Raw genomic sequence first — 24,382 nt, forward strand, 5'->3', positions numbered from 1 at the left:
ACTGTCCACAAAACACCCTATAGCACTAGACCCTCAGGAGCTGTGTATGTAGCTAGAGTATGGCTCAGCGAAGGCTGTTCTCTGCAGTACAAACTACAGTCCTATTCGTCTCACGTTCGCCACAGTTCCCCTTGCTGACAAAGTTTACAACACTATATGATTAAAGTGAGTTTCAGTAGCCTACGCACGTACACACACACACACACAAAACACACACACACACACAAAACACACAGCACTTTTCCCTGTCCCCAGTTCTCTTCAAACAAGAAGTTAGATAAGTTACACAGTCTCAATCACCTCTTACCAGCTGTGTTATGTAATAAAACGCACAAACAGCCAAACTTTCACTATCATACCACTGCACTCATCAATGATCAACCAAACAACCTCAGCCAATGACCCTTGACCCTATGCAACAGGAAGCACATCATTTGAATGGATCTCCTGGCCACAAAGGCGCCAAATAAACAAGAAAGGAACGTTGCATCAACGGTTTGCCTTCAACATCAACAATCAGGAATCGGATTGCTATATCATACGATGTGATTGGCTGATATAGATCATCAGATTGCTATATCATACGATGTGGTTGGCTGATATAGATCATCAGATTGCTATATCATACGATGTGGTTGGCTGATATAGATCATCAGATTGCTATATCATACGATGTGATTGGCTGATATAGATCATCAGATTGCTATATCATACGATGTGGTTGGCGGATATAGATCATCAGATTGCTATATCATACGATGTGGTTGGCTGATATAGATCATCAGATTGCTATATCATACGATGTGGTTGGCTGATATAGATCATCAGATTGCTATATCATACGATGTGGTTGGCTGATATAGATCATCAGATTGCTATATCATACGATGTGGTTGGCTGATATAGATCATCAGATTGCTATATCATATGATGTGGTTGGCTGATATAGATCATCAGATTGCTATATCATACGATGTGGTTGGCTGATATGTTAAATAGATCATCAGATTGCTATATCATACGATGTGGTTGGCTGATATAGATCATCAGATTGCTATATCATACGATGTGGTTGGCTGATATAGATCATCAGATTGCTATATCATACGATGTGGTTGGCTGATATAGATCATCAGATTGCTATATCATACGATGTGGTTGGCGGATATAGATCATCAGATTGCTATATCATACGATGTGGTTGGCTGATATAGATCATCAGATTGCTATATCATACGATGTGGTTGGCTGATATAGATCATCAGATTGCTATATCATACGATGTGGTTGGCTGATATAGATCATCAGATTGCTATATCATACGATGTGATTGGCTGATATAGATCATCAGATTGCTATATCATACGATGTGGTTGGCTGATATAGATCATCAGATTGCTATATCATACGATGTGGTTGGCTGATATAGACCATCAGATTGCTATATCATACGATGTGATTGGCTGATATAGATCATCAGATTGCTATATCATACGATGTGGTTGGCTGATATAGATCATCAGATTGCTATATCATACGATGTGGTTGGCTGATATAGATCATCAGATTGCTATATCATACGATGTGGTTGGCTGATATAGATCATCAGATTGCTATATCATACGATGTGGTTGGCTGATATAGATCATCAGATTGCTATATCATACGATGTGATTGGCTGATATAGATCATCAGATTGCTATATCATACGATGTGGTTGGCTGATATAGATCATCAGATTGCTATATCATACGATGTGGTTGGCTGATATAGATCATCAGATTGCTATATCATACGATGTGGTTGGCTGATATAGATCATCAGATTGCTATATCATACGATGTGGTTGGCTGATATAGATCATCAGATTGCTATATCATACGATGTGGTTGGCTGATATAGATCATCAGATTGCTATATCATACGATGTGGTTGGCTGATATAGATCATCAGATTGCTATATCATACGATGTGGTTGGCTGATATAGATCATCAGATTGCTATATCATACGATGTGGTTGGCTGATATAGATCATCAGATTGCTATATCATACGATGTGGTTGGCTGATATAGATCATCAGATTGCTATATCATACGATGTGGTTGGCTGATATAGATCATCAGATTGCTATATCATACGATGTGGTTGGCTGATATGTTAAATAGATCATCAGATTGCTATATCATACGATGTGGTTGGCTGATATGTTAAATAGATCATCAGATTGCTATATCATACGATGTGGTTAGCTGATATGCTAAATACCTATCCACGCATTGTGACATCTGGCAGGCGACTGCAACGTAGTCAGGCTGGAACATGGCCATAATCGTTTTATATAATTATAGCTCCTAATAGGTGCTCTTCTTCTCTTCTTACCTTCAGCCGTGGAGCGTGTTTCTCTGGCGCCACCACCAGGGCGGTCCACACTGCCCTGGCTGTAGCAGCGCTGGAAAGGCACACTGTGGCTCGGACCCTGACCCAGGCCCTCCAGGATGGGGGAGAAGTCGGCCGAGGAGTGGGAGTGGGCCGAGGAGTGGGCCGAGGAGTGGGAGTGGGCCGAGTGGGTGGAGGAGAAGGGATCTGAACATCCCCCCGTCCTGAGAGAAGGAGAGCCAGCGCTTCCTCCATTTTTCCTCTTGCTCCTGGCGATCTCAGCGAAGGAAGTGACCCGTGGCGGAGTGGGAGGGCCGAGGGGGACGGCGCCCTCACTGAGATGAACAGGGCAGCTCAGCATGCGCTCCAATGAGCCAAGCCGAGGGGGCGGGGACTTGTCCAGGTTCCGGTCGTAGCTACGGGAACGGGGAGTCCCGCCTCCGATGGGTCCTCGGTCAACCACGGGAGGGGAGATGTTAATGTACACCTGTCCCTCGATGATGAGGTCTGAACAGGCTCCGCCCATCTGCTGCTGCTCCCTCTTCTTCCTCTCCTCTTCCTCGTCATCATCCTCTTCCTCATTTTCATCACGCTGTGGAGAGAGAGGGACAGAGACGGGTTAGATCCAAGTTCACCAAGCCTCCAATGGCCACAGCCACTCCACTTATGGGGTCTATACCGGTACAACAACAATGATTCAACTGGTCACAACTAAACATCAAGAGTTTTCATTCATTTAATCTTCACCGTAATATTTTTTCCTTTAAGTCCCAAGAGATACTTTTGATGACAGAATATGTCCCTGAGAGCCACACGTGTTTTATTGATTATTTAACCAAGCAAGTCAGTTGAGAACAAATTCTTATTTACAATGACGGCCTATACCGACGCTGGGCCAACTGTTCGCCGCCCTACGGGGACTCCCAATCACAGCCTGGATAGTTGTGACACAGCCTGGATACAAACTCGGATGCCTGTAGTGACGCCTCTAGACGCCACTGAGATGCAGTGCCTTAGACCGCTGCACCAGGGTCTGTAGTGACGCCTCTAGCACTGAGATGCAGTGCCTTAGACCGCTGCACCAGGGTCTGTAGTGACGCCTCTAGCACTGAGATGCAGTGCCTTAGACCGCTGCACCAGGGTCTGTAGTGACGCCTCTAGCACTGAGATGCAGTGCCTTAGACCGCTGCACCAGGGTCTGTAGTGACGCCTCTAGCACTGAGATGCAGTGCCTTAGACCGCTGCACCAGGGTCTGTAGTGACGCCTCTAGCACTGAGATGCAGTGCCTTAGACCGCTGCGCCACTCTGTGGCCCCAATAACAGCATGGATATCCTCAGACTGCAGCACCGATAGCTACTGTAAATAGAACTATCTTTATTGGGTCAACAACACACCCACTGAAGGCACGTAGACAGAATCTGGGACAGACACACTCTCCAGGAATACACCCTTACAGGATTCCCAGCTGCCTCAGTGAAACGGTAATAGATGGTAGTAATGGTCTATTACGTCGCCTGGCCCGGGACTTGAACCAGCAATTAAACGTGCCAATTCTGTCAAACAAACAGGTGAAATGTGTTTCCATTCAAAAAGATGGTCGCATTGTTATTGTAAATAAGAATTTGTTCTTTAACCGACTTGCCAAGTTAAATAAAAAGGTAATTAAAAAAAACGATGAATTATTAATTAAAAAATATATATTTTCACTGAATCAGGGATGGTGTACACAGACACTTCGGCTTTACAGCCTTCTTTAATGTGCAGTTACAATTTAATTTTTAATTCAAAACAGCATTTATAAAGAACGACAGATGAGTAGCAGTTGGTTCTAATCAGGGTTGATGGCCCCTCTTGTCTACCTGTATACAAATTAGTCACAAAGAAATACAGAATAATGGGCTATGGGACCAGGCAGGAAGGGCAACTCCCAGATCAACCACCCCAGGTGTCCGCTCACCTAAACACATCATGTCAATTCATGAGACGGCCCACCACAAAGGACATCAGGCACAGCCGTTCATAAATATGTGGGGCCAACTCATAGACGATATGAAACATCTGATATGGACAGTGTTTCTTGTATAACGGTCTAAATTTGGCTTATAGGAAGGAGGAGGAAATCAAATGATTTGTTTAAACTGTGTGGAGATACAGAATTGAATGTATAAATCCACATGGCTTCTCTTTGGAGTTACTTGTTGTCATAGTTACCTCCTTTTTTTTATCCTTTATTTTACCAGGCAAGTCAGTTAAGAACAAATTCTTATTTTCAATGACAGCCTAGGAACAGTGGGTTAACTGCCTTGTTCAGGGGCAGAACGATAGATTTTGTACCTTGTCAGCTTGGGGATTTGAACTTGCAACCTTTCGGTTACTAGTCCAATGCTCTAACCACTAGGCTACCCTGCCGCCCCTACGTGGTGGATTAACTTTTTTTCCATCCCGACGTGACCTAATTAATGAACAGAACGATGTGGTTCTCTATCTCTCAACTGGAGAGGGGATATCTTCACGTGTTATAATGGGGTTTATGTTTTCCAAGGCGTACTTTCACAGAGCGGGATGTTTTTTTCCAATATAAATCTGATCACAAGAACACCGTAACATATCAATAACTCTTGAAATAATCTGTCTGTAAACAATCGTTGGAAACATTACTTGTTTCATGCACAAAGTAAATGTCCTAACCGACTTGCCAAAACTATAGTTTGTTAACAAGAAATTTGCGGAGTGGTTGAAAAATGAGTTTCAATGACGCCAACCTAAGTTTATGTAAATTTCCGACTTCAACTGTATCAACTCCTTTAGTAGTGCAAATTATACATTACTTTACCGAATAGGTTCTAGAAGTCGGAGGTCAAGGAGGGTACAGTACCAGTCAAACGTTTAGGTACACCTACTAACCAGATGGGATGGCGTATCGTTGGAGAATGCTGTGGTAGCCATGCTGGTTAAGTGTGCCTTGAATTCTAAATAAAATCACAGACAGTGTCACTATCAAAGCAACCCCCACACCATCACACCTCCTCCTCCTCCTCGCTTCGCTGTGGCAACCTAACATGCGGAGATCAGCCGTTCGCCTACTCTGCATCTCACAAAGACACGGAGGTTGGTTTCTCTGCAGAAATTCGACCTTGAAGGCCTGATTCACGCAGTCTCCCCTGAACAGTTAATGTGGAGATGTGTTATTTGGGCTGCAATCTGAGGTGCAGTTAAATAGGGATGTCTTCTGATTGGTTCAAACCGCATTAAGAAGGAAAGAAATTCCACAAATTAACTTTTAACAAGGCAAACCTGTTAACTGAAATGCATTCCAGGTGACTACCTCATGAAGCTGGTTGAGAGAATGCCAAGAGTGTGCAAATCTGTCATCAAGGCAAAGGGTGGCTACTTTGAAGAATCTCAAATATAAAATATATTTTGATTTGTTTGACAATTGTTTGGTTACTACATGATTCCATCGGTGTTATTTCATAGTTGTGATGTCTTCACTATTATTCTACAATGTAGAAAATAGTAGAAAATGAAGAAAAAACGTAGAATGAGTAGGTGTGTCCAAACTTTTGCCTGGTACCGTACATGTTGGTAATTGAAATCTCAATCCCCACCTTCCTTATATGATCTCTGTAATATGAATTGAGTTGTCATTCATTAAATTTTTTACCCCTGGAAATATTGTGTTGACGTTGTAACACTGGTTCATCTCTCTTAACCTCTGACCTCATATCACCCCCATTTACAGAAAACAGAACTCTGTCTGACTCTTTAAAAAAAAAAAACGAATTATACCATTCAGCAGACACTTTCACCCAAAGTGACCTTCAGTACATTTTAAACATATGGGTGGTCCAGGGCATCGGACCCTCTATCATTGTGTTTCAGGCAATATGCTCCACCAACTGAGCTTCAGAACCAACATCCTCCTCCACTTACCTGTGACAACTCTCCCTCCTCATCTTCCTCTTCGGCCTCCTTTCCCTCTCCCCCAGGTGGCCGTCTGAACAGGTAGTATTCGGTTGGCTGGGTGGTGTTAGGCGTGTCGTGAGCGGGGCTTTCCTTGCTGTGCTCGTCAGAGCAGCTGGCAAACGATGCGGAGCTTCCCACAGGGCTCGGTGGCGACTGAGATGAAAGGTCACAGGTCACCAACTTGTAGTAGTTCTGAGTGGCTACCACGAGACGGGCCTGGCTCTGCCGAAGAAGAAGCAGAAGAAGAAGAAGGATTACTTTATTGTGCAATTAAATACAATTCTAACTTGAAATTGACTCCCTCTTTATCCCCTCGGAAAGGCTGGAGCAGAGGGCAGCCATACTACGGTGCTCATGTAGCAGTTGCACAAAAGGCTCAACAGAAGGAGATTTAGGATTTCATACCTGCAGACAGGATGTGAGGTCACTTCCTGAGTCTGATTGGTGGGGAGGCTGGTAAGAATTGCAGTTGGCGTCCAGATCTAGCGCCCCCTGGTGTTCGGCTGAGCAGGTGCATGCAGAGGTGTTGGTGTAGGGGTGGAGTCCCAACGACAGGGTGCTATTGGAGGAGCAAGATGGTTGATGAGAGTTGGGGGGCGCGGTGGGGGAAGTGTGGAGGTCTAGGTAGAAAGCACCCCTGTCTCTGGCCCTTCCTGGGCTCCCTGCCTCCCCATCCAGTATAGAAGAGGTGCAGACAGAAGAGGTGTAGGAGTGGTCAGTGGAACTGTTCAGGTTGGTGGTCGTGGCAGGAGGAGGTGACTCAGAGGAGGTCGAAGGGACACTGTTATTGATCTTGTTATAAATGGCACTGAAGTTGACCAGCATGCCATCCGAGCTGTTGCAGGACGATTCACTGCCGTAGCCCAGCTGGCATTCCAACGACTGGGAAAACTGTTCTGGGAAGTGTTCGTGAAACGTCTGTGAGAGGCCGTAGCAGGAGCAGAGCTGGTGGGCGGAGCTGGAGGAAGACGAGTCAGCCTGGCTACTGCTCCTCCCACCACCCCTCATTGGGTCTTCCTCCTCCTCCTCCTCATCATCCTCGGCCCACTCCTGCTCTCCGCAGTCCATGGAGAGGGTGGAGCCGCTGCTGCCGTGTCGGCGAGGACCATCCAATACCAGCAGGTCTAGGCCCTCCAGGTGGGCGGAGAGATCGGAGGCAACACCCCTGAGGGAATCCCGTCCCCCAGAGCAGCCCCAGGAGTGCTTTCCCAGGGTGCTTTGCAACAGGAAGGGCTCGTGTGTGGTGAACCCCAGGTCGTGGAGGTGAAAGGGCGTGACCCCGTCTCCCTCCTCGTCTAGGGCGGAGTTTGTATTGCCATGGAGATGGAAGGATGAATCTTCCAGGTAACCGTTGAGATTATCACTATCGTCTTCGTCCTCTTCCTCCTCGTCATCATCCTCCTCCTCCGTGTTGAGCAGAAAAGGGTTGTGGCGGAGCCGGAGAGGGTTGTTGGCCTGTTCCCTTGGTTTCACCCTGAGCAGAGTGTTGTCCACCATCACCTGGTCCTCCGAGTTACTGGACGTCACAGACAAATTATCGCTCCCTGTGCTGCCGCCTCCTACTCCTCCTCCTCTCCTTCCTTCTCCTCGTTCTCCTACTCCTCCTCCTCTCTCTCTTCCATGTCCTCCACTCTCTCCTCCCCCTCTTCCTTCTCTTTCTCCTCCCCCTCTTCCTTCTCTTCCTCTTCCTCCTCCTCCTCCTCCTGTAGAGGTCTGGATGAGGCTGCTGTACACCAGAGCTTCCCTCTGGAGTACATCTCGCTCAGGGAGGGAGGTGGTGGGGCTCAGGCCCAGGTTCTCTGGTTGGTTCGATCTCTTCAGGGACCCCCCTCCTCCTCCGCTGTAGCCCTGCCGACCCCCGGTCACCTGGCAGTGTACCAGGGGGATGTGATGAACGATCAGGGTCTCGCCAGACAGCTTGGAGGGGCTGTCCATGGTCCTCCGGGTATGGGGGTTTGGACAGGGGGTAGGGGAAAAGGCTGTGTGAGTGCTGGGGTGGGGGTATAGGATATGTGGAGGGATATAGGACAGGGGGTTGGTTCAGTGGTTTGATGCTAGGCCCAAGGCTCCAGGGATTGGGATGGTGAAGGAGAGGTCAAGGAAATCGACTATGTGGTCTGAGTGATACATCTGGAAGAGAGAGAGAGAGATGGTATATGTCATTCGGAAACGTAATGTTAACTTTCACTGCTATGCAGACGATATACAGCTATACATTTCGATGAAACATGGTGAAGCCCCAAAATTGCCCTCCCTGGAAGCCTGTGTTTCAGACATAAGGAAGTGGATGGCAGCAAATGTTTCACTTTGGACAAAACAGAGATGCTTGTTCTAGGTCCCCACTCGATTCTCCAATTACCTTGAATGAACTACAGGACAAAATAAAAACCCTCCAACCCAAAAAGGCCTGTGGGGTTGATGGTATCCTAAATGAAACTATAACATATACAGACAAATTCCAACTGACTATCCTAAAACTCTTAAACATCATCCTTAGCTCTGGCATCTTCCTCAATATTTGGAACCAAGGACTTACCCAATCCATCAAAGTGGAGACAAATTTGACCCCAATAACTACTGTGGGATATGCGTCAACTGTAACCTTGGGATAATGCTCTGCATTATCATTAACAGCAGACTTGTACATTTCCTCAGTGAAAACAATGTACTGAGCAAATGTCAAATTGTCTTTTTACCAAATGATCGAACGACAGACCACGTACTCACCCTGCACACCATAATTGACAAACAAACAAACAAACCAAAACAAAGGCAAAGTCTAATGCTTCTTCTGATTTTCAAAAAGAAAAAAGACTAAAATTTGTCATGAGGGTCTGCTATTCAAATTGATGGAAAGTGTTGTTGGGGGAAAAACATACGACATTATAAAATCCATGTACACAAACAACAAGTGTGCATTCAAAATAGGCCAAAAAAATCTGGGCCCTGACAGTAACCCATTTCCTTTTATGGTTGTGAGGTTTGGGGTTCACTCACCAACCAGGAATTCACAAAATGGGACAAGCACCAAATTGAGACTCTGCATGGAGAATTCTGCAAAAATATCCTTAATGTACAACGTAAAACACCAAATGATGCATGCAGAGAAGAATTAGGCCGATACCCACTAATTATCAAAATCTGGAGAATATGTTAAATTCTACAACCACCTAAAAGGAAGTGATTCCCAAACCTTCCATAACAAAGCCATCACCTACAGAGAGATGAACATGGAGAAAAGTCCCCTAAGCAAGCTGGTCCGGAGGCTCTGTTCACAAACAAAAACACACCCCACAGAGCCCCAGGACAGCAACAGAATTAGGCCCAACCAAGTCATGAGAAAACACAAGATAATTACTTGACATAATAGAAAGAATTAACGAAAAAACAGAGTAAACTAGAACGTTATTTGCCCTTAAACAGAGAGTACACAGTGGCAGAATACCTGACCACTGTGACCGACCCAAACTTAAGGGAAGCTTTGACTATGTACAGACTCAGTGAGCATAGCCTTGCTATTGAGAAAGACCACCATAGGCAGTCCTGGCTCTCAAGAGAAGACAGGCTATGTGCACACTGCCAACAAAATGAGGTGGAAACTGAGCGGCACTTCCTAACCTCCTGCCAAATGTATGACCGTATTAGAGACACATATTTCCCTCAGATTACACAGATCCACAAAGAATTTGAAAACAAACCCGATTTTGATAAACTCCCATATCTACAGTGTGAAATATCAGTTTTTCATCACAGCAGCAAGATTTGTGACCTGTTGCCACAAGCAAAGGGCAACCAGTGAATTACAAACACCATTGTAAATACAACCCATATTTATGCTTATTTATTTTAATAAACCCATATTTGTACATCATTACAACACTGTATATATACACACACACTATGACAATTGGAATGTCTCTATTCTTTAGGAACTTTTGTGAGTGTAATGTTTACTGTTCATTTTTTATTTCACTTTTGTATATTATCTACCTCACTTGCTTTGGTAATGTTAACATATCTTTCCCATGCCAATAAAGCCCCTTGAATTTAAGGTGTGTATACATACATATATATATATATATATATATAAATATGAGAGAGAGAGAGAGAGAGAGAGAGAGAGAGAGAGAGAGAGACAGAGAGAGAGCCAGAGAGAGAGAGAGAGAGAGAGAGAGAGACAGAGAGAGAGCCAGAGAGAAAGAGAGAGAGAGAGAGAGAGAGACAGAGAGAGAGAGAGAGAGAGAGAGAGAGAGAGAGAGAGAGAGAGAGAGCCAGAGCCAGAGTAAACACAACAGGCAGATACTCTACACTGTCACATGATTTCCACCACCATATGATTTCTAAAGATCTTAAGCGACTTGTGAAGCTGTTAAATAACACGTCTTCTCATTACAGCAGGGGAGTCATGAGTCACTGCCATGTGAGGTGGAAACAGTGAGACAGGTTCTCTCTCACACACAGTATGAGCTCACACATCTGATCCTCCACTCTCTCATACTTTCATTGCTAACATCTAATCAATGCCGTTGGATATGTCTACGGCTAGACAGGCATCTCATAAACTCCCTGGCGCAGGGCGGTGACAGGTGTCAACACGGGCAGAGAGGTGGCCGCTGGTAAGTCAAGATGACTCTAATCCAGACTCAACACCTACTCGGGAGTAATCCTGGATAGATTAATTCTAATTCAGACATAATCCTAGATATATTTATAATCCCAATTGTTACAGAGACTGACAGTGCAGGTGGGGTTAGAGACAGCAGACCAGTAGCTCTATCTGCTCAAACACACACACACACACACACACATACACACAGATTCAGACACACACACACTGGCAGGTCAAATCCATTCAATTTCAAGGGTCAATTACAGGGCTATCTGAAATGCCTGAGGCAGAAGGGAGGCACAGACAACAACACTGACGGAATCCCCACACCCCACTTCCTGTCTCTGAGCCAGCTACAGTGAGTCATACAGGAAGATGTCAGAGGATCATCCCCCTTACGTAAGTCTGCTCTCCCCCTCTTCTCCTCGTCAACGTCCCCCCCCCTTCAACAATTATCACTCCTTCTCCATTCATCTCCATTCATCTCCATCCAACTCCATCCAACTCCATCCAACTCCATCCATCTCCATCCAACTCCATCCAACTCCATCCAACTCCATTCATCTCCATCCATCTCCATCCAACTCCATCCATCTCCATCCAACTTTCAAAACAAACTTCTCTCCTCCAACTTCTCTCCTCCATCTCCATCTCCTCCTCCATCTCCATCTCCTTAACAAGAACCTAGCGTCTCCTGACGTAACAGTGTCCAGCGCACGGCCATCTAGTTAATCAGTTACCCAGCAAACATACAACCTTTCAAACAGTGAATACGGTTTAAATACCGTCCTAAACCCACAGCTGCAGTGTTTCTGTATGACCAGCTGTTCCCAGAGAGAGAAAGTGGTCAATGCTAACAGGATTAGCCTAGCCTATTAGCTTAGTTTAGCACTTTGAGGACAAGCCAACACCCACCACACCAGATCCTAAAAGCAATAGCCTAGCATATTAGCAGTCTAAGGACAAGCCAACACCCACCACACCAGATCCTAAAAGCAATAGCCTAGCATATTAGCAGTCTAAGGACAAGCCAACACCCACCACACCAGATCCTAAAAGCAATAGCCTGGCATATTAGCAGTCTAAGGACAAGCCAACAGTCAAACCACACAGATTCAGCCTGAAGCTAACCGCATTGGCCTAACGTGTAGCACTCAAACACCCCACCGTAGACTCTTCAAATGAGATTAAGGGATTGGCTGAAGGATCAGAATGGGGGTTAACTGTCCCCGTACTGTTTTTTTTAAAGACTAGAACGGTACAATCCCTGCTTAGTGTCGGCTACTGTCTTTGACGGCGATACTGTATCAAAATCAACAGAGGTTGTAGTAGCAGTTCACTTTAACGTGACTTACGTTTAATGCCATCTGCAAGAACACACATCAGTAGGGGGTTATCGGTGTTTATGATAACTCAAACACATCAGTAGGGGGTTATCGGTGTTTATGATAACTCAAACACAGCAGTAGGGGGTTATCGGTGTTAATGATAACTCAAACACAGCAGTAGGGGGTTATCGGTGTTTATGATAACTCAAACACAGCAGTAGGGGGTTATCGGTGTTAATGATAACTCAAACACAGCAGTAGGGGGTTATCGGTGTTTATGATAACTCAAACACATCAGTAGGGGGTTATCGGTGTTTATGATAACTCAAACACATCAGTAGGGGGTTATCGGTGTTTATGATAACTCAAACACAGCAGTAGGGGGTTATCTGTGTTTATGATAACTCAAACACATCAGTAGGGGGTTATCGGTGTTTATGATACCTCAAACACAGCAGTAGGGGGTTATCGGTGTTTATGATAACTCAAACACAGCAGTAGGGGGTTATCGGTGTTTATGATAACTCAAACACAGCAGTAGGGGGTTATCGGTGTTTATGATAACTCAAACACAGCAGTAGGGTGTTATCGGTGTTTATGATAACTCAAACACATCAGTAGGGGGTTATCGGTGTTAATGATACCTCAAACACAGCAGTAGGGGGTTATCGGTGTTTATGATAACTCAAACACATCAGTAGGGGGTTATCGGTGTTAATGATAACTCAAACACATCAGTAGGGGGTTATCGGTGTTAATGATACCTCAAACACAGCAGTAGGGGGTTATCGGTGTTAATGATACCTCAAACACATCAGTAGGGGGTTATCGGTGTTAATGATACCTCAAACACATCAGTAGGGGGTTATCGGTGTTAATGATACCTCAAACACAGCAGTAGGGGGTTATCGGTGTTTATGATACCTCAAACACAGCAGTAGGGGGTTATCGGTGTTTATGATACCTCAAACACATCAGTAGGGGGTTATCGGTGTTTATGATACCTCAAACACAGCAGTAGGGGGTTATCGGTGTTTATGATACCTCAAACACATCAGTAGGGGGTTATCGGTGTTAATGATACCTCAAACACATCAGTAGGGGGTTATCGGTGTTAATGATACCTCAAACACATCAGTAGGGGGTTATCGGTGTTTATGATACCTCAAACACAGCAGTAGGGGGTTATCGGTGTTAATGATACCTCAAACACATCAGTAGGGGGTTATCGGTGTTTATGATACCTCAAACACAGCAGTAGGGGGTTATCGGTGTTAATGATACCTCAAACACATCAGTAGGGGGTTATCGGTGTTTATGATACCTCAAACACATCAGTAGGGGGTTATCGGTGTTTATGATACCTCAAACACAGCAGTAGGGGGTTATCGGTGTTTATGATACCTCAAACACATCAGTAGGGGGTTATCGGTGTTTATGATACCTCAAACACAGCAGTAGGGGGTTATCGGTGTTAATGATACCTCAAACACATCAGTAGGGGGTTATCGGTGTTTATGATACCTCAAACACAGCAGTAGGGGGTTATCGGTGTTTATGATACCTCAAACACATCAGTAGGGGGTTATCGGTGTTAATGATAACTCAAACACAGCAGTAGGGGGTTATCGGTGTTGATGATACCTCAAACACAGCAGTAGGGGGTTATCGGTGTTTATGATACCTCAAACACATCAGTAGGGGGTTATCGGTGTTAATGATAACTCAAACACAGCAGTAGGGGGTTATCGGTGTTGATGATAACTCAAACACAGCAGTAGGGGGTTATCAGTGTTTATGATAACTCAAACACATCAGTAGGGGGTTATCGGTGTTTATGATACCTCAAACACATCAGTAGGGGGTTATCGGTGTTAATGATAACTCAAACACAGCAGTAGGGGGTTATCGGTGTTAATGATACCTCAAACACAGCAGTAGGGGGTTATCGGTGTTAATGATACCTCAAACACAGCAGTAGGGGGTTATCGGTGTTGATGATAACTCAAACACAGCAGTAGGGGGTTATCGGTGTTGATGATAACTCAAACACAGCAGTAGGGGGTTATCGGTGTTTATGATAACTCAAACACAGCAGTAGGGGGTTATCGGTGTTGATGATAACTCAAACACATCAGTAGGGGGTTATCGGTGTTTATGATACCTCAAACACATCAGTAGGGGGTTATCGGTGTTAATGATACCTCAAACACAGCAGTAGGGGGTTATCGGTGTTAATGATACCTCAAACACAGCAGTAGGGGGTTATCGGTGTTAATGATACCTCAAACGATGCATTATGCATTATTGCCTACCTTGGGGCAGCAGGGTAGCCTAGTGGTTAGAGTGTTGGGCTAGTAACCGAAAGGTTGCGAGTTCAAATCCCCAAGCTGACAAGGTACAAATGTGTCATTCTGCCCCTCAACAAGGCAGTTAACCCACTGTTCCTAGGCCGTTGTTGAAAATAAGAATTTGTTCTTAACTGACTTGCCTAATTAAATAAAAGTAATATAAATCAAATAACACTTTTTTTACTAAAGTCAATAAGTTTTAACAGTTGGCGCTAGTGTTCCTCTGATGTGACATTCTGTTCCTTTTAGTTTCAGTGGAAGAATGCCAAGGAACAAACAACCAGAGTCATGGGATAACAGAGTGAAACACACAGATAATGTCCCAAAATGAAGAAACACACAGATAATGTCCCAAAATGAAGAAACACACAGATAATGTCCCAAAATGAAGAAACACACAGATAATGTCCCAAAATGAAGAAACACACAGATAATGTCCCAAAATAAAGTAGTACACTATATTGAGAATAGGTAGCCATTTGCTTTAAAGTTAAAACTACATAGTCTGAAATGAACATCCAGAGAGCTTCTGTATTGCCCAAAACCCCCCCTCTATTTACATTAAATAGTTTGGTCACCAAACCAGGAACAAACGGTAATTGCTAGCAGTGAATTGTGAGTGAGGAGTGCCGGTGGAGCATCATGTCTCAGCTTCCTAAAGAAACATCTGTCTTCCAAAAATGAAAAGGAAGAAAAGACAGGAGAGAGAAAAGAAAAAGGCGACAGTATGTCACCCAATTTTTCACAAAAGAAGGTGGGTGAACCAGCCCTGTCTCCCCATGCCTCTGAACCAGCCCTGTCTCCCCATGCCTCTGAACCAGCCCTGTCTCCCCATCCCCATACCCCTGAACCAGCCCTGTCTCCCCATCCCCCTGAACCAGCCCTGTCTCCCCATGCCTCTGAACCAGCCCTGTCTCCCCATGCCTCTGAACCAGCCCTGTCTCCCCATGCCTCTGAACCACCCCTATCTCCCCATGCCTCTGAACCAGCCCTTTCTCCCCATGCCTCTGAACCAGCCCTGTCTCCCCATGCCTCTGAACCAGCCCTGTCTCCCCATGCCTCTGAACCAGCCCTGTCTCCCCATCCCCATACCCCTGAACCAGCCCTGTCTCCACATCCCCCTGAACCAGCCCTGTCTCCCCATCCCCCTGAACCAGCCCTGTCTCCACATCCCCCTGAACCAGCCCTGTCTCCCCATCCCCTTGAACCAGCCCTGTCTCCCCATCCCCCATCCCCCTGAACCAGCCCTGTCTCCCCATCCCCCTGAACCAGCCCTGTCTCCACATCCCCCTGAACCAGCCCTGTCTCCCCATCCCCTTGAACCAGCCCTGTCTCCCCATCCCCCATCCCCCTGAACCAGCCCCGTCTCCACATCCCCCTGAACCAGCCCTGTCTCCCCATCCCCCTGAACCAGCCCTGTCTCCCCATCCCCATACCCCTGAACCAGCCCTGTCTCCACATCCCCCTGAACCAGCCCTGTCTCCCCATCCCCCTGAACCAGCCCTGTCTCCCCATCCCCCTGAACCAGCCCTGTCTCCCCATCCCCTTGAACCAGCCCTGTCTCCCCATCCCCTTGAACCAGCCCTGTCTCCCCATCCCCATACCCCTGAACCAGCCCTGTCTCCCCATCCCCTGAACCAGCCCTGTCTCCACATCCCCTGAACCAGCCCTGTCTCCCCATCCCCCATCCCCCTGAACCAGCCCCGTCTCCCCATCCCCCTGAACCAGCCCTGTCTCCACATACCCCTAAACCAGCCCAGTCTCCACATCCCTATACCCCTGAATCAGCCCCGTCTCCCCATCCCCCTGAACCAGCCCTGTCTCCACATCCCCCTGAACCAGCCCCGTCTCCCCATCCCCCTGAATCAGCCCTGTCTCCACATCCCCATCCCCCTGAACCAGCCCTACTCCCAACTGAAGAAGGAGGTGAGCAGCATTGGGTTGAATGACATGTCAATTGGCATAATTGCAGGTACTGCAATGCACTGTGGACAGGAATGTGATTATCCTGTCAGGAAAAATCTCACTTGACACAGAGGCAGCCAATATCAGAGCCTTAAAAAGGAAGAGATGCAGGCTCTTAGAGATGGATGGGAGTCTCTCCTGTCTGAGGCAACACTGATTGCCACGCAAATGGATGTTTCACCTCAATTTGATTTTATCTTTAGCATGGAACACTGCCGCCAGAGGAAAAGGAAGAGATTCCATGATGAGACCTCTCAAGAAGAGACGGCTCAGGACAGTGGAGCAACGGTGTTTTGGAACAGTGTTTTTGTTACTGCTATGGGCGACATCATAAGTGACCTGGACACTTGGTTCCAGAACACTGCAAAAAAAATTAGAATAATTTCCTGCTGTTCTGAAAGTTGGGCAGATTAGTGAGGATAAAGTCCTCTCTGTGTGCCAACCACTGATCATGAAGTACTCCAGAGATCTTACACCTGAGTTTCAAAATGAAGTTAAACACCTGAGCACTGAATATACTGCCACTTTCCCTCCTAACCTGTCCCCTCTGGGTCTCCTGACACCTGAGCACTGTATATACTGCCACTTTCCCTCCTAACCTGTCCCATCTGGGTCTCCTGACACCTGAGCACTGTATATACTGTCACTTCCCCCTCCTAACTTGTTCCCTTTTGGTCTCCTTAATGTAATTTGTAAGATACAGCTGCAAAGCATTTTGGGAGAAGTGTGCATTGCTTTAAGTATGTTTTGTACAATGCCTGTGACTGTTCCTGGTGGCGAGAGAGTTTGTCAGTAAGCTAAAACTGATTAAAAAAAACTACTTGAGGTCCACTATGTCCCAGGACAGGCTTTGCAGTCTTGCCATGCTGTCCCATTGAACGTCAATTAGCTAGAAAGCTGGACTTCAAAGACTTGATCAGTGACTTTGCTAGCAAGAAGGCTGGGCGCTGGGCTCTTGGTGAGTAAGGCTGAGCGAGGGCCAGTGATAACTGTTAAATGGCACGACGATGGATATTGGATCACTACACACATGATGCCCACTGGCTGAGAACAAGACTGAGAACTGAGATATATCTCAAAGTAATGGCTGGATTTACCATAACATTTGTTGTGCACAATCAAGACCCCAAGTGGAAGAAACCTGTTGGTTTGGTGACCTCTTGACCTTTTCCTCTAGCGCCACCATCAGGCCTTTTCAATTTCCATTGTGTTTTCCATTTTCCATCCGCTTATGTATACTTAGTTAAAAAAATGTGCTGCTGATTTTATTATTTTGTTTTTGTTATATCGTTCTATCGATGATAATGTTCATTTATTTTAATTATAAGAGGTTAATGTACATTCAAGTTATATCTTATTTTAAGTTATTCATTCATGTTAAGAGAATTTTTCAGTGTAAGAGTGTAAAAAATGGCACATTTCTTATAGAAGGTCTTGCATCAAATAGTGAATTCCACTGTATGCAGAATGTTGCATGCATGTCTGCACAGCGTTACATTTTCACAGCTCACTGTCAGTTAACATCATACAGTAAATATTGGACTACAAGAGAGTTGCAAGGCTGCAAAAGGTAGAGTTATTTAAGGCTTTGAAAGTGTCGATTGGGTTCTGGAGGTGTGTGGTTAGAGCTGTTGCGTAGGGTTGGTGTGGCCTGTGGTGGTGGGGTCCAATGTGATATCTTTTCATGGGGCCCACAATCCCTGGCGGCGCCCCTGCCAGCAGGCCTTGTCTGGGTAAATATTAGCCTAAACTCAACACAGGCAATGGATAGAGTGAACCGGACCAACACGTGGCTAACGCCCCAAAACCTACATCTCATATTGAGGCCAGGCATCACACAGGCTGAAATGTTTTTCCAATAATATTAGCATTTTCAAGAAAGTAAACATAAAAATGTCTCAAACTTGATGAAAATGTATATTTTCTTTAGTTAATCATACAACTACCTTCGTCAACATTTTCATAAATGTTAACCCCTTTATAATGGACATACATTAATACTTTTAAAAGCTCACTTGATTAAATTACACATCATTGTTTAACTTACTTTGAAAGAGCTGGTGATTGGGTCCAGGCATCAGTGTATTTGTCTTCAACTGCCATTTCCTGAACGTCAGACACTTCCCACATGCCAACTGATTTTTTTTCTCAGCCTCAGAAACATCTGCATCTACTACATGTTGTGTGGTTATCTTTAGATACAGTATTTTCCCCCATACTGGTCCAGAGGGAATTGTTGATAAAGTATGTTGTCTGTGTAAAAAAAAAAAAAAAATTATAGATAACATTTTTTTGAATTTCTCAGCATGTCTTTAGTATTTTACTGATAGAAAGATGAAAACAAGTGCGGTCCTCGAGCATCTTAACAAATTTAAACCAAAATATCTAGGCTGACTTCAAATCATCCGACGTCCAGAAAAATGGATTAGCCTGATATGCAAATACATGCATATGAGATATTGCCTCATTTGCATATTTTAATAGCATACTTCAGAAAATGTTTAATTCAGAAAATTATTATACTTGGTGTCAACATTCAACTGGTAAAAGTTGATTGTGATATGATAAAGGGTAAAGAATTACCCTATGAGGGTGTGGTGCCTGGCCTTAAACTCTGTCATACTTCAAACTGGTAATCCCCCAGCTCTAACATGACACACATAAACTCACACATGCCGGCCAGTCCGGGATGCACACACATACACATTCTCTGAATGAGTTCCACTGAGTACGTTTTCCGCCCTGGTCTTAATCTTTTGTTGGGCAGATTCTGTAGACTGAAGAATCTATAAGGACTGAGAGTTTCCTTTTGCGAGGGTGGAGACTTCACAAACTGACCTAACTCTCAACTTCTAATAGGCTGACTACACCGAGCGCGAGTGTTGCAAAATAAATGTAGAAATCTATGTTATTCAATTATTGCACCCACACTGCTAGCGCGTGTCAACGAGCGTCTGCGTTGCCAAGGGTTAAAATAGAAGTCAGTTATATTCCTGATGCAGATCGCGCTGCAAGTCCTGCCTCTCCCATCTCCTCATTGGTTTATAGAAGCAGGTAGCCATGTGCCATCTCCTCATTGGTTATACCTACGTGGGTGACTGAAAGACGAACGAGGTCAGTGGCGGTAATGCAGTAATTTATGAAAGTTGCCAATCGCAATATAAAGTCAAGAGAAGAAAAAGAAAAAGGAGGAGAGATGACTAGAAACGATTCGGATGACCGTTTTATGTGTGGATTAATTGGCGGAGTAGAGGACCTTGTGCATTTCCGGTAAAATAACTCAATGTTTATATCCCATGACAAATTAGCTAGCAACAGCAAGCTAGCTAGCTAAATTGCCATAAATATTTTAATGCTTTTCGACCTGTCCCCACATATGACTGACCCTGTAAAACAACACCTATCATACTACTATGACTGACCCTGTAAAACAACACCTATCATACTACTATGACTGACCCTGTAAAACAACACCTATCATACTACTATGACTGACCCTGTAAAGCAACACCTATCATACTACTATGACTGACCCTGTAAAACAACACCTATCATACTACTATGACTGACCCTGTAAAATACCACATTACACTGCATCTATCCAGTGTATGTGACTAAATATATATTTTGTATAATCATCATTAGCAAACAGCCAGACCCTAAAGTTAGTGTGTTTTACACACCACACACCTCCACCACACCACAAAGGTTAACATCAAATCTCTACAACACAACCAACCACACACCATATATTCCTATTTTGAGTCAAAGAACATACAGACTTTATGGAAAGGAAAAGCTACAGACAAAGGACATCCTTCCTCCCCTCCCCCTCTCCCTGCCTTCCCCTTCCTCCCCTCCCCTTCTCCCTGCCTCCCCCTTCCTCCCCTCCCCCTCTCTCTGCCTCCCCCTTCCTCCCTCTTACATCATCAGGACTATACTTCCAGGAACAGGGCTGGGATTCAGAGCAGACCTCCCCAGAGAAGCTACAGAGACAGCCAGCGAGGGGTGTGGTGGAGATGGACATCATTACCGTAATACCCTCTATAGTATTGTGTTTAGAGTCAAATGTTAGGAGCCAGAATGGCATTTACAGACAATCGTGTGCCTTTGAAATGAAACAAAGAACCTCTCTCGCTTTTAGACTTAATTTCTTTGTGTTTTTTTATTTTTATTTTCTGGATTACTCGAAAGTCTTGATTGTTTGTTGTTGCTAGTAGTGTGTCCAATGGTTACCCTGTCTAAGAAAGTCCCCATATATATACGACGGGATGTCACTAGCAACCTCGTCCCTAACCTTCTCCATGTCTCTTTCCTCCCTCCCTCCTTCTCTCAGCCTTTACACTGCTTTATGAATGTCAGATGTACTTGTGTGTGTGTGTGTGTGTGTGTGTCAAAGCTTCTCTGTGATTGTGTGTGTGTTCACTGACTGAAAGAGCCTTTGTCCTCCTCACACAGAGACACACACCACCATGGTCCGGCCCGGGATGCAACGCCTGGCCCGGGATGCAAACCCACGTTCACAACAACCCACGTTCACAACAACCCACGTTCACAACAACCCACATTCACAAGAACCCACATTCACAAGAACCCACATTCACCACAACCCACATTCACCACAACCCACATTCACCACAACCCACATTCACCACAACCCACATTCACACAACCCACATTCACCACAACCCACATTCACCACAACCCACATTCACAACACTAACGTACACAGTCAATCGTACTAACTAACCTGTGTGTGTGTGTGTGTTCCTTCGGCAGGACAGCGTACATCCACCCCTATTTCCTCTGTCATTGGAAACAACGGAGCGTTAGGATCACTCACTGATCTCACTGGCTAAAAACAGAACAGGAGTCACACCGTCTCTGATCCCTGATCATGTGTGTGTCAGGGCTAAAGACAGCACATCACCCTCTCTGATCCCTCCTCTCTTCCTTCCCTTACCGGCCTATAGGAAGATTACTCTCTTTACGTAGCATAGTAAGCTTGTTGTACAAGTAGACCTCTAGTGAAATGTCAACTAAGTGTACTGTAGTGTAAACACAGGTAAGTAGAGCCTGCAACTTCACTCTCTGTCCGCAACGCAGGGTGGATGTTATATCTGTGTTCTGTAACGTCGTCTTCACATTCTGTAGACTGTCCCTGGGGGTGTACATGATCCCTGCTAGTGTCCTGTCCCTGGGGGTGTACATGATCCCTGCTAGTGTCCTGTCCAGGGGGGTGTACATGATCCCTGCTCATGTCCTGTCCCTGGGGGTGTACATGATCCCTGCTAGTGTCCTGTCCCTGGTGGTGTACATGATCCCTGCAAGTGTCCTCTCCTTGGCGGTGTACATGATCCCTGCTAGTGTCCTGTCCCTGGCGGTGTACATGATCCCTGCCAGTGTCCTGCCCCTGGCGGTGTACATGATCCCTGCTCGTGTCCTGTCCTTGGGGGTGTACATGATCCCTGCTCGTGTCCTGTCCCTGGCGGTGTACATGATCCCTGCTAGTGCCCTGTCCCTGGCGGTGTACATGATCCCTGCTAGTGTCCTGTCCCTGATGGTGTACATGATCCCTGCTAGTGTCCTGTCCCTGGCGGTGTACATGATCCCTGCTAGTGTCCTGTCCCTGGCGGTGTACATGATCCCTGCTAGTGTCCTGTCCCTGGCGGTGTACATGATCCCTGCCAGTGTCCTGTCCCTGGTGGTGTACATGATCCCTGCTAGTGTCCTGTCCCTGGCGGTGTACATGATCCCTGCTAGTGTCCTGTCCCTGGCGGTGTACATGATCCCTGCTAGTGTCCTGTCCCTGGCGGTGTACATGTACATCAAGCTGCCTCATGCTAAATAAACAGGAGACAGGCATATATATTTTACTCACCTCCCTATAGTCACCCGTCTAGTGTCCTCCCTATAGTCACCCGTCTAGTGTCCTCCCTATAGTCACCGTCTAGTGTCCTCCCTATAGTCACCGTCTAGTGTCCTCCCTATAGTCACCCGTCTAGTGTCCTCCCTATAGTCACCGTCTAGTGTCCTCCCTGTAGTCACCGTCTAGTGTCCTCCCTGTAGTCACTGTCTAGTGTCCTCACTATAGTCACTGTCTAGTGTCCTCACTATAGTCACTGTCTAGTGTCCTCCCTATAGTCACTGTCTAGTGTCCTCCCTATAGTCACTGTCTAGTGTCCTCACTATAGTCACTGTCTAGTGTCCTCACTGTAGTCACTGTCTAGTGTCCTCACTATAGTCACTGTCTAGTGTCCTCACTGTAGTCAATGTCTAGTGTCCTCACTATAGTCACTGTCTAGTGTCCTCACTATAGTCACTGTCTAGTGTCCTCACTATAGTCACTGTCTAGTGTCCTCACTATAGTCACTGTCTAGTGTCCTCACTATAGTCACTGTCTAGTGTCCTCACTATAGTCACTGTCTACTGTTCTCACTATAGTCACTGTCTAGTGTCCTCCCTATAGTCACTGTCTAGTGTCCTCACTATAGTCACTGTCTAGTGTCCTCACTATAGTCACTGTCTACTGTTCTCACTATAGTCACTGTCTACTGTTCTCACTATAGTCAGTCTAGTGTCCTCCCTATAGTCACTGTCTACTGTCCTCACTAGTCACTGTCTACTGTTCTCACTATAGTCACTGTCTAGTGTCCTCCCTATAGTCACTGTCTACTGTCCTCACTATAGTCACTGTCTACTGTTCTCACTATAGTCAATGTCTAGTGTCCTCCCTATAGTCACTGTCTAGTGTCCTCACTATAGTCACTGTCTAGTGTCCTCACTATAGTCACTGTCTACTGTTCTCACTATAGTCACTGTCTGCTGAAATCGTAGCAAATCAAATCAAATGTATTTATATAGCCCTTCGTACATCAGCTGATATCTCAAAGTGCTGTACAGAAACCCAGCCTAAAACCCCAAACAGCAAGCAATGCAGGTGTAGAAGCACTGTGAGCTTATTAGAATATCTGTCAAGAGGTCTGGACTTTATAAGGCACATGTTTTATAGCACAACTGTTACATTAAGGCAGAGTTACTGCTTCAAGACCCTCTATTAGCCTCGTATTAAATATGAACACTGGCAGATGCTCCAATCTTCCAGAGACAAGGAGTTTTGGCCATATGCATGTGTCTAAGGTGGCATTCCAAAATGGCAGCCTATTTGACCACGGGCCATAGTGCACTTCCTCAACAAAAACAAAGGAGCTGATCGTGGACTTCATGGGTACAGCAGGGGGAGCACACCCCCTGTCCACATTGACAGGGCTTTTCACCCACAGAGAAGGTGAAAATAATTATTGGTGTACACATCACTGACAATCTGAAATGGTTCCACCCACACAGACATTGTGGTGACGAAGACGCAACATCGCCTCTTCAACCTGAAGAGGCTGAAGAAATTTTAGCTTGGCCCCTAAGACCCTCACAGACTTTTACAGATGCACCGTTGAGAGCATCCTGTCGAGCTGTATCACCGCCTGGTACGGGAACTGCACCGTCCGCAACCACAGGGCTCTCCAGAGGCTGGTGCAGTCAGCCCAACGCACCACCGGGAGAACACTGCCTGCCCATCAGGACGTCGACAGCATCCGGTGTCACAGAAAGATCCAGAAGATCATCAAGGGCCTTCAAGTTTGTGGATTCGGCTATTTCAGCCACACCCGTTGCTGACAGATGTATAAAATCAAGCACACAGCCATACAATCTCCATAGACAAACATTGGCAGTAGAATGGACCATAGTGAAGAACATCAGTGACTTTCAACGTGACACCGTCATA

General features: G+C 45.6%; 1 protein-coding gene across 2 annotated transcripts in view; it reads right to left on the reverse strand.

The window, feature by feature from the left end:
• LOC110525077 (iporin) overlaps positions 1-24,382 on the reverse strand; it is a 53,285-nt gene that overhangs the window by 25,432 nt on the left and 3,471 nt on the right. For both annotated transcript variants that reach the window (XM_036979296.1, XM_036979297.1), the window contains exons 2-4: positions 6,752-8,476; positions 6,314-6,568; positions 2,382-2,970 (exon numbers count right to left, since the gene is read on the reverse strand). In XM_036979296.1, the coding sequence (XP_036835191.1) occupies positions 2,382-2,970; positions 6,314-6,568; positions 6,752-8,281 (2,374 nt within the window). In that variant the 5' untranslated portion in view covers positions 8,282-8,476. The remainder of the gene's footprint in view (positions 1-2,381; positions 2,971-6,313; positions 6,569-6,751; positions 8,477-24,382) is intronic.

The sequence above is a fragment of the Oncorhynchus mykiss genome, chromosome 6 (genome assembly GCF_013265735.2).
Source record: "Oncorhynchus mykiss isolate Arlee chromosome 6, USDA_OmykA_1.1, whole genome shotgun sequence".
In the NCBI taxonomy this organism is placed as follows: Eukaryota; Metazoa; Chordata; class Actinopteri; order Salmoniformes; family Salmonidae; genus Oncorhynchus; species Oncorhynchus mykiss.